This window comes from Fukomys damarensis, unplaced genomic scaffold (assembly GCF_012274545.1).
Source record: "Fukomys damarensis isolate Sample0158 unplaced genomic scaffold, DMR_v1.0_HiC HiC_scaffold_20, whole genome shotgun sequence".
NCBI lineage: Eukaryota > Metazoa > Chordata > Mammalia > Rodentia > Bathyergidae > Fukomys > Fukomys damarensis.
The window spans coordinates 21807058-21818834 of record NW_022900932.1 but is presented as its reverse complement, the minus strand read 5'-3'; the positions used below and the strand labels follow the sequence as shown (position 1 = coordinate 21818834).

General features: G+C 44.3%; 1 protein-coding gene across 1 annotated transcript in view; it reads right to left on the bottom strand.

Moving 5' to 3' along the window:
• The window catches only part of Pbld (phenazine biosynthesis like protein domain containing), a 40588-nt gene that overhangs the window by 13617 nt on the left and 15194 nt on the right, over window positions 1-11777 (bottom strand). Inside the window, exon 2 of the mRNA XM_010605734.3 lies at window positions 8649-8793. Coding sequence (XP_010604036.1) covers window positions 8649-8732 — 84 coding nt within the window. The 5' untranslated portion in view covers window positions 8733-8793. The remainder of the gene's footprint in view (window positions 1-8648; window positions 8794-11777) is intronic.

Here is an 11777-nt window from a genome sequence, read left to right as displayed (position 1 = left end):
CTCTCTCTCTCTCTCTCTCTCTCTCTCTCTCTCTCTCTCTCTCTCTCTCTTTCTTTCTGAGAACAGGTCGCACTATGTAGTTCAGGTTGGCTTTGAACTCATTATGTAGCATAGGTTGGCCTTAAAATTGCAGTGATCCTCCTATCTCAGCTTCCCAAGTGTTGGGATCACAGGCATGGACCACCACACCAGGCACTCATTAGGTCTTTCATCTTCTCTACCATGATATATTACATTGATTACAGCTTAAAATTCCGCCCCAGGACACTTTATTTATTCATGGCACTGGGGATTGAACCCAGTCATACTCTACCATTGAGCTACTTCCCTTTTTTATATTTAAACTTTGAGGCAGGATCTCATTAAATCACAAGATGCCCAGGTTGGGCTTGAACTTGTGATCCTCTTTGCTTCAGTCTCCCCAGGGCTGGGATTACAGATGTGGGCCACCACGCTTGGCTACCAGAACTCTTTACAGTGCACCTGCTGTTTGCTTGAGAGACCAGAGACTACAGAAAGTTTGATAGCAGCAGCCCTCAATAGGTACCCCCAGGCAGCTGAACTTTCACCAAATTTCTATCCTGGAGCCAAACATCAAGATAATGTTGAATTACGAGAGGGCTTCGAGTTTGAGAGCCTTGGAAACATTCATTCAAAATACGGAATACTGGGGCTGGAGATATAGCCCCATGATATACCATCTGGTCCCAGATTCAATCCCTAACCTCAAGAGAAAAAACAAAACAAAAGAAAAAACCAAAAGTAAGTTGAATGTTCCACTATTTTTTCTCCATTTTCCAGTATAAGCTTCTATTCAAATGCATGCTGCACATAGCACCCTGAGCTGGGGTGTGACTCAGTGGTAGGAGAGCATGCTCAGCAAGCGTAAGGCCCTGGGTTCAATATCCAGGGGACACACACACACACACACACACACACCCCCACACACACACCCCGAGCAGACAGCTATTAATCCTCCTGCTTTTGTACCCATTTCCTGGGGCGTTCTCACACCAATCGAATTTCTGGCAACAAAGACAGAATGATGTCTGTCTGCTCCTCTGAGTCCCAGTGTCCTATTGCATTAAGGACGCTGAGGTCCTGTCACCTTATGGCCCACAAGATTAACAATCAGAAAGTCAGAGTAAACTTTTAAAATACTCCCATCTTGTGGCAGTTTGGAAATATGGCAGCCCTGCCTGCCTGGCCTTTGTACCTCTGCTCTACTAGATCGCAGCAAAGTGAAAACAGCTGGATGTAGGACGTTCTAAAACTACACAGGAAAGAACAGGAGATTCCTCCTGAAGCACACGGATCCCCAGAGAAAGCCCAACCCTGGGCCACCTTCTATTGTCACTGTAGTTCTGACGGATGCCCACCCTCTCCGGCTCCATCGTGGAATTCAGGCTGACCCTCCCGTTTTACGCCGTACCCGCTCTACCCCAACTGGTAAGAACAGAAAATCAGTAGTAGTTGGTTCACAAAACTTCAGAGGTGGTTCCGCTACAGCGTAGCTCGTCACAGCGCCGACAGTGGGCAAGGGTTCTGCCCTCCCGGAATTCACAGTCTAGTGAGGCAGGAGGCAGTGAAGGAAGACAGTGCAGAACGGCCCTTGTCACGCTCTGAACTGCAGGCTGCTGCGAGTGGAGGAGTCAAGAGCGCCCACTACAGTGAGAGGTAGAAGCTGGGGTGGGATCCTCAGCCAGCTGCTCGGGGGTGTGGGACTCGGCGAAGTATTTAACCTCCAAGCTGGGTGAGGTGGTGCAGACCCATAAACCCAGCACTCAGGGATGATGCAGGAGGATCGTGAGTTTGAGCCCAGCCTGGGCAACTCAGGGAAACCCTGATTCAAAATTTAAAAAAAAAAAAAATTTTTTTTAAGGGGTGGGGACAGGGCTATAGCAACTTGTGAAGGCTGGGGGAATCAATCCTTGCTTCCACCTGAATTGTCTTAAGCCGCTGTTCCCACTCCGAGGTGAGTTCTGGAGGCAGTGAGCACTCACAGGAGCAGAAATCCCCACGTAAGCATGTCCTCCTCTGCACTGGTCTGGCTCCTCCAGTACGGGCAGAGGAAATCCCCCAAAGACCTCCCTCTCCATGCCCTGGAAGAGCCTCTCCGGATTCCTGGTCCCTCCTCCAGGCGCGGTACAGAGAGCTGAGGTTGGAACAGCCTAGAAAGCCAGCGGCCTCTGGCCCATGTGGTCACACCTAGCCAGTGGCCTCCCTTAGAGGAAATCAGACCGAGTTAGGAAGCAGCCACTGAACCACAAGCGCCCCGACATGAATTAAAGTGTGAATTAAACACGGTGCCGTTTTAGGAGAACAGACTCTTAGGTCAGTCTTTTCTTCCAAGCTATACACAGGCTTTCAGTGTTTTTCCAAATTTCACCAGGAAAATTGAAACTGCAAATGTACTGCTCGGGTGATGAAGTCATCCTCCTTGGCTGCCATGGGCACAGCTCCGTGGTAGAGTGCTTACCTAAAGTACAGGGCTCTGGGTTCAATCCCAGCCTCGCCAGTAAGGGAGGAAGGGCCCAAGTGAGGCAAGGACCAAAGAAAGCTTCCTTGCTGTCCCTAAAAATTACTGTTAGCATTTAAGAGAAAAACAATATATAGGTGTATACGAATACTACATTGGACCCTGCCACAGTGCCCAGAGCATGGTACACAGCCGGTAAACATCGGCTGAATTGGGAGATTGGGCATACAACAGTTTTTCTAGGAATAATTTTTACAGGAAAAGTCAAGAGTGAACCTCTTTAGAAAAAGTATCCTCTGAAATAGTTGTTCTCAACTGAAGATGATTTTGGCCCCCAAGGACCAGCTGGCTATGTCTGGAGATGTTGTTGTTGTTTTGAGACAGGGTCTCATTATGTAGTTGAGACTGACCTGGAACTCACTGTATAGCTCAGGCTGGTCTCGAATTCACAGCGATCCTCCTGCCTCAGCCTCCCGAGTGCTGGGATTACAGGCGTGCACCCAGCAATATATATATATTCACTTTTTTTTATTGTGGTACTGGGGATCGAACTCAGGACCTTGCACTCACAAGGCAGGTGGCAGCACCTTGAGCTAAAGCTCTGGCCCCTGTCTGGAGATATTTTTATTGTCACCAGCAGGAAAGTACTTCTGTCATCTAGTGTATAGGGTACAGACCAGGGATACTGCTAAGAATCTTATAGTGCACACAACAGCTCTATGCAACAAGGAGTCATCTGGTGCCAAATGTCACTACTGGGTTTTTTTTTTAGGGGGGTGTTGTTTTGAGATAGTAGCTGACTTTGAATTCACTACGTAGCCCAGGCTGGCCTCAAACTCATGGCAATCTTCCTGCCTCAGCCACCTGAGTGCTAAAGTTACAGGCGTGTGTCACCATGCCTGGCCTTTAGTGCTGTTATTGAGAAACTGTGTTCTAAATCACACACACACACACACACACACACACACACACACACACACACACTTTCAGTGTTTTTCCAAATTTCACCAGGAAAATTGAAACTGCAAATGTACTGCTCGGGTGATGAAGTCATCCTCCTTGGCTGCCATGGGCACAGCTCCGTGGTAGAGTGCTTACCTAAAGTACAGGGCTCTGGGTTCAATCCCAGCCTCGCCAGTAAGGGAGGAAGGGCCCAAGTGAGGCAAGGACCAAAGAAAGCTTCCTTGCTGTCCCTAAAAATTACTGTTAGCATTTAAGAGAAAAACAATATATAGGTGTATACGAATACTACATTGGACCCTGCCACAGTGCCCAGAGCATGGTACACAGCCGGTAAACATCGGCTGAATTGGGAGATTGGGCATACAACAGTTTTTCTAGGAATAATTTTTACAGGAAAAGTCAAGAGTGAACCTCTTTAGAAAAAGTATCCTCTGAAATAGTTGTTCTCAACTGAAGATGATTTTGGCCCCCAAGGACCAGCTGGCTATGTCTGGAGATGTTGTTGTTGTTTTGAGACAGGGTCTCATTATGTAGTTGAGACTGACCTGGAACTCACTGTATAGCTCAGGCTGGTCTCGAATTCACAGCGATCCTCCTGCCTCAGCCTCCCGAGTGCTGGGATTACAGGCGTGCACCCAGCAATATATATATATTCACTTTTTTTTATTGTGGTACTGGGGATCGAACTCAGGACCTTGCACTCACAAGGCAGGTGGCAGCACCTTGAGCTAAAGCTCTGGCCCCTGTCTGGAGATATTTTTATTGTCACCAGCAGGAAAGTACTTCTGTCATCTAGTGTATAGGGTACAGACCAGGGATACTGCTAAGAATCTTATAGTGCACACAACAGCTCTATGCAACAAGGAGTCATCTGGTGCCAAATGTCACTACTGGGTTTTTTTTTTAGGGGGGTGTTGTTTTGAGATAGTAGCTGACTTTGAATTCACTACGTAGCCCAGGCTGGCCTCAAACTCATGGCAATCTTCCTGCCTCAGCCACCTGAGTGCTAAAGTTACAGGCGTGTGTCACCATGCCTGGCCTTTAGTGCTGTTATTGAGAAACTGTGTTCTAAATCACACACACACACACACACACACACACACACACACACACATTATAGGCTCCCTACCCTGTATTGTTTTGTTTGAGTTTGTTGTTTCATTTTGCTTTTGGTGCTAAGGATTGATCTCAGAGTCTTTACACTAAACTACATTCCTGGCCCTCTTCATTTTTTATTTTGAGGAAGGGTCTTGCTAAGTCACTAGATAGCCCCGGCTGGGTTCAAACTCAAGATTCTCTTGCCTGAGCCTCCCAGAATGCTAGAATTACAACCGTATGCCACCATGCCCAGCTTCTACTTCGTTGATGCATTATTTTCATTAAATATTAAACCTGGCTTCTAATAAAATAAACAGAGCACCACTCACTATCACTAACACAGCTCTATGACCTAATGCCAATATGGGTCATGAATACAGGTAGCTTTTTACATGGTTATCATGATGATGTCTCTATTTCATTTTTTTACATTATTTTTACACACGTTCCTATTTCTTTTGTTTTTGTTTTTTGAGACAGGGTCTCACTATGTAGTTGAGACTGACCTGGAACTCACTATGTAGCCCAGGCTGGTCTCGAACTCACAGCAATCTTCCTGCCTCAGCCTCCCAAGTGCTGGGATTACAGGCGAGCACCACCATACCTGGCTCAGTTTTATCTAATTTTTTTTAAAAAGTAAAACAAAGTACAGCCAAAATTCCACTGAGGCCCTTGTTTATATTCTCAGGGATTTTTTTCCTCCATAAAACCCCACGTCCTCAGAGTCCCCACTTTATCGGGTACCTGTCTTCCAGCCTCTATGTAACTACTCAGTAATGTAATGACTGGGTTCGAGTGTCTATTCTCCTCACAGGATTCTGTGCACCTCCCAGGCAAGTCAAATTGTTAATCTCTGAGCCAAGGATAAATATTTGTGGGATGCATTAATGACGGGCTTCCTGGTTACCTAACTGTGGTCAGCCTTACCAGGGCTAACATGAGTTGTCTCCAGTAGCTCCCTACATCATCTCCTCGAAGTGCCTTGGGTATGCTCCGTCTTCAGGCATGAGTGAAAGAAGCCAAAGGCTGAAACCACACTTCATGCTTCTATTTATCGTAAGCAGTGCTGAGCTCCCACACCTTGAGTCTCAGCTACCTGGGAGGCTGGGAGGGGAGAATTTGAGCCCAGACAAACAAGTTTAAATACATGGCTTCTCCTATATGAGAAACACAAAGTATAAATAAAAAGCAAAATAAAGGATAGATAATAGGAAGTAGAGGGCCTGCACCACAGTGCTCAGTGGCACCACACCTGCCTCAAAAGCACAAGGTCCTGCCAGGCGTGGTGGCGCACAACTGTAATCCCAGCACTCGGGAGGCTGAGGCAGGAGGATCGCTGTGAATCGAGACCAGCCTGGGCTACACAGTGAGTTTCAGGTCAATCTCAACTACATAGTGAGACCCTGTCTCAGAAAAAAACCAAAAAAAAAGGCACAAGGTCCTAAGTTCGATGCCCAGTTCCAGAAAAAATTAAAAAAGAAAAATAAATAATTTTAAAAAGCAGGAAGTAGGGAGATCTTTCTCAATAGTGCTTTTTCAGATAGGAAGGGGAACAAGAGCTGGAGCGGACAGGGAGGGACAGAGGGGAAGGGGACAAAAAAGAATTAAGATGTGTTACACATATTTGCCAACTCCCTGTGATAAATGTAAACATTATGTATCACAAACATGTACTAATAAAAAAATTTTAAATAAAAAAATTCAAGAGGCTGGGGATTTAGCTCAGTGGTTCTGCCACCTGCCTTGCAAGTGCAAGGTTACGAGTTCAGTCCCCAGTACCAAAAAACAAAAATGAAACAAACAAACAAACAAACAAAAAAACAAATTCAAGACCAACCTGGGCAACATAGGGAGACCTTATTTCAATAATAAGAATAGCAATAGCTGGGCGTAGTGGCACACACCTGCAGTCCCAGCACTTGGGAGGCTGAGGCAGGAGGATCGTCACAAGTTCAAGGTCAGCCTAGGCTACATAGTAAGTTCAAGGCCAGCTTGAACTACATAGTGAGACCCTCTCTGAAAAAAAAACAAAAATACTGTTTTAAAGCTAATAATAATTATTATAATAACAAAATTTGTATTATGAATTGGGAAAAGTGCTACATTAACCTCCAGGAAGATAAGATTTTCATGTCCAAAGAGTAGAAAAGCATAAATAACAGGCTCAGAAAACAATCGATACCTATCAGGGGACCCTGACCATCATCAAATATGGGCAAGGATTTATCTCAGTGATGCCTAACCTGCCTCACAAGTGCAAGGTCCTAAATTCAATCCCCAGTACAAAAAAAAAAAAAAAAGTATATATATATGGCTGAGCTCGCAGCCAAGGCCTGTAGCAGGCTGGAAGATGATTTGGAGAGCATCCCTGCAGCGTGGGATGTCTTCTTTGTCCCTTTTCCTCTACCATCTGAGCACATCATTTTGAATTATATTAAGGCCTTTGCTTAAGTTTTTACTTCCCAGTTTTCCCAAACAGATCAGTAGCATGTAAAATATATTTGAATGGGCAGATTGTGGTAAGTAGATAGAGACAGACAGGTCCTTTAAGTCTGCTGTTTAGTGAGTGGTTGGGAGGTAAAAAGGGTAAGTTGGGGAATAATGCCAATTCTAATTATCAGGTGAAATTGAATATATAAATCACTCAAAGCTATTCAAAAACTCTTCAAGGGTATTACATGGGGACCTGGGATAAACATGTGAAGATGAACATATTAACCACCGTTAGTCCCACAGTCCCTTGGCAGGAAGTTGTGCTTGTCCGGTTGTTCCTAAACAGAGCTCATGATTCGGAATCTCGCTGTTAATTGTTCTCTTGCTAATCTATGAACGTCATGATCTTCTGCATTGAGTGGAAGGAAAATGCCAGCTGCAGGGCCACACAGAAAGCGCACAGGTGAGGTAAGGCCCTCGGTCACAGCGTTCCTGCTCCCCGGCAGGGAGAAGTGTCCAGGCTCAATTAAGGATGCCCACCTTTCTCAGTAAAACCCCAGCATGACCTTCACTTTGAGCTCTGAAAAGCAGCACTACCTGGGGCCAAATCCTAGGGGTTCTGTTGTCATAGGTCCGGGGTGCGGCCTTTAACACCCCCTGTGAGATGAGATCCGCTGAGCTCAAAGGTTTCAATATACACTTTGCCCAGCTTAGCACAAGTTACTTTGGACCATCAGTTGCTTACTGTCTTCTCAAAGTAGCTCTCGGGTAATCTTGTTGCAGTGCTGTGGATCGAACCCAGCACCTCACATATGCTAGGCAAGTGTTAGCCCACCGAGTTCCGTCTCTCACCCCAGTTCTCAGACAACCACTTTTCTAGTAACTGCTCTGAGCAGAAGAAGGGTACCTCACCCTCTCCCAGGAAGAACACAAAGCCCCTACATCCTACATTCCAGAAATATGTAACTATGTCATTTATGTTTTGAATGAGACTTGGTAAGGGCGGGGGATTTAGCTCAGTGGTTCCGCCGGCTGCCTTGCAAGGGCAAGGACCCGAGTTTGATCCCCAGTACCAAAAAAAAAAAGGGAAACTTGGTAAGCTGAGTTCTGTACATTCACTGCTCAATTCACTGTACATTTCCACTTAATTACTTAGTTCTTTGTGAAAGGTCTCATTTGTTTGGTCCTGAAAAGATTTTCTAAATGTCTAAGCTTCAGGTCAGGTGAGAGATTCTAAATAGAATATACCATGCCAGGTCTAGCACATAAAGCTTATCTACTGTCACCCTCCTCCACAGTGGGTGCTAACTCAATGGAAACCTAATGGCTAAACGGGAGTCCTGCTTCTTTTTAAAAGAGCCTTAGGTGCACTGGGTGCAGTGGGAGACACTGTAATCCCAGCACTCGGGAAGCTGAGGCAGAAGGATTGCAAAATCAAGGCCAGTCTATCTCCAACAAACAAGCAGGCCCCAATTCCTGTTTACAAGAATCTTCATTTCCCTGGACCCGCCTCAGTATGGGCATCTTTGCCATGGAATTTGCTTACCATCAGCATGAACAGCACTGGTGAGCACAAACCAGAGGTAAGCCAACAACAGGGCCTTGCTTTTCTCTCTCTCTCTCTCTCTTTCTTTCTATGATTCTTCAGGAACTGCACTGAAAACCAAGCACTTACATCTTCTAGGAGGCAAACAGCAGCAGGATTCCCATGGAATGCTCTTGCTGTGAACGCATCAGCTATGAAAATCGGAAGCTTCATCGTCCTCACAGCTGCTTTTCCGTAGGCTCAGGCCTGCTGGTGCCCGCTTCACTCCTTGGTACTGTGAAAAATCAAGAAGTTAATGTTTTACTCAAAGTGTAGGAGGAGCCAGTAGTTCCCAGATACAAAGTTGAGCAACTCACCTATCACACCTCTATTTCAAGGTATGTGATCCCCTAGGGTTTAGCCTCTATGCTAAATTTGTTCTAAATAGAATATTTTTTTTTCAAATTATTTGTATTGGATCTTTTTTTTTTTGAGACAGGGTCTCACTGTGTAGTTGAGACTGACCTGGAACTCACTATGTAGCCCAGGCTGGTCTCGAACTCACAGTGATCCTCCTGCCTCAGCTTCCTGGGTGCTGGGATTACAGGCATGTGCCACCATGCCCAGCTTGTATTGGATTTTGATACCATACACAGAACTCAGAGACATAATCATTTTATTTCTTAGAGTAAACAAAACTATCTTAGGCCATGCTTGTGATGAAATGCATGAAAAGCCCAAGAGACACATACATTGCTTACAGTCTCCCAGTGAAGATCATTATTTATTTTTGTTTTGTTTTGTTTGAGTTTGGTTGTGGTTTCGGTTTTTTGAGACAGGGTCTCACCTTGTAGCCCAGCCTGGCCTCTAACTCGTGGCAATCCTCTTGCCTCAGCCTCCTAAGTGCTGAGATTACAGGCATGTGCCAACACCCTTGGTAGGCTTACATTGTAAAAATCAGAATGTTTACCTTCTTAACAGTATTGGGCCTGGGATCTAGTTCAGTTGTGCTGCCACCTGCTTCTCAAGTGCAAGGTAACAAAACAAAAAACAAAAAACAAACAAACAAAAAAGTGAGGAAACAGTACTATATAGCATGAGTATTTTCCAAGGATGTCAAATCTTCCAACTCTGCTCAGTGGCAGAGTGCTTGTCTCATGTTTTAGGTCAAGTTCAATGCCTAACATTGCAAAACAAGCAAAGAAACAAAAAAATCATTTTAATAGATTTCCAATAGGCTTATGGATATGATGTAAGCTGTTTTAACATTTCCCTTTCAGTGAATATTTAAGTTGTTCCTAATTTTTCACTTAAATATTATTGGTAAACAAGTTGGTTGAATGTAATCCTTGGTCTTCATTTCTGATTCTTTAGTTATAATAGATTAATAGATTCCTGAAGTCAAAATATATAGATATTTTTAACTCACACAGACATACCAGGGCTGAGGGCAGAGCTCAGTACTAGAACATTTTGTTTTGCTTAGATTTTTGAGACACTATGTAGCCCAGGCAGGCCTTGAACTTGTGGAGATTCTCTTGCCTCAGCCTCCCAAGTGCTGGGATTACAGGGATGCACCACCATGCCCAGGTAGTGACAGAACATTTGGCTAGCATGTGATAGGCAAAAAAAATAATATCTTAGGATTCATTTGCATTTCTTGGCTTTTAAAAATTTCATTTATTTATTTTGGGACAGGATCTCACTATAGTCAAGCTGGCCTTGAACTCACTATGTAGCCCAGGCTGGCCTCAAACTCAGAGATCCTTCTGCCTCAGCCTTCCAAGTGCTGGGATTACAGGTGTGTCCCACCATACCTCGCTTGGCTTCTTCCAGTCAGTAAACAACATAAAATCACAACCTCCTATTTTTCTTTACCACTACATTCTTAGTGCCTAGAATGCTGGCACGTAACAAATATTTATTAAATTTATTTATTTATTTTGGTTTTTTGAGACAGGGTCTCACTATGTAGTTGAGACTGACCTGGAACTCACTGTGTAGCCCATACTAACAGCAATCCTCCTGCCTCAGCCTCCCGAATGCTGGGATTACAGGCATGAGCCACCAGCCCGGCTGGATTTATTATTTAAGTAAATAATATATTGAGCATATATGAAAGCTATATTTCCAAGCTGAGCATGGTGGCACGTGCCTATAATCTCAGTACTCAGCAGACTGAGGCAGAAGGATCACCGCAAGCCCGAGGCCAGCCAGGGGTACATAGAGAAACTCTACTTCAAAACAAAAACAAAGAAAAAACTTAATTTTTGTACACATGCTGACAAGTGTGAGGGTTTCTCATTGTGGTACAATCTGCCAGCCGACAGTTTCATCTCAGTAGCACCACTATTGCTGACAATCCATAATACACTACAGTTTGTTATACAGTTATTTAGAAATGTTATGATAGATTGCTTTTATTAGATTAGATGATTTGAGCTACGAAAAGAAAGAAATTAAAGTTCTGAAGCCAAGTGTGGTGGTGCGCACTTATAATCCCAGCATTTAGGAGGCTGAGGCAGCATATAGTTCAAGGCCAGCCTGGATGACATAGTAAGACCTTGTCTCAAAAAAAGAAATTAAAAAATAAATTAATATTAATTAAATGAAATTCAAGAAAAAAAATTAAAGTTCTCATAATGAAGCATGGTTTTCAAACACTGAATAGAAATGACATTATTATGGCACAAGGGCATGTGTTTAGCCTGATTGGTCCCAGCCAGCAGCTAGCTACATGTTCACTGGGTGAGGAAACCTCTATGGCAAAGACTGTTGAAATGTTTCTACAGTGGTTATGAGTTATAGGAGCAAGGCTTGAAAGTAATATGTTTAAGCCAGGTGTGGTGGTGCACAGCTGAAATCCCAGCACTCTGAAGCAGAAAGATTCCAAGTTCAACTCTAGCCCAGAGAACTTACTGCCTTAGAAAGACCCCGTGTCAAAATAAAAGATAAATAAAGGGGTGGGGATGGTAGTAGCTCAGTGCAAAGGCCCTCCATTCAATCTTCAGTACTGAAAAAAAAGTCTGCACAAATATTCTTCTGAAATTGTGTGCATATGTGTGTGTGTGTGCACTCAAGTGGGCACCAAACCAGTGAACCCAGGGCCTCTCGTGTGCTAACGTGTGTTACCACAAAGCTATACCCCAGCTCCCAAATTCCTGAATTTTTTTCTAAGGTAGGCTCTAACTGGGGATTTAGCTCAGTGGTACTGCTGCCTGCTTCGCAAGCACAAGGTCACGAGTTCAATCCCCAGTACCAAAAAAAAAAAAAAAAAAA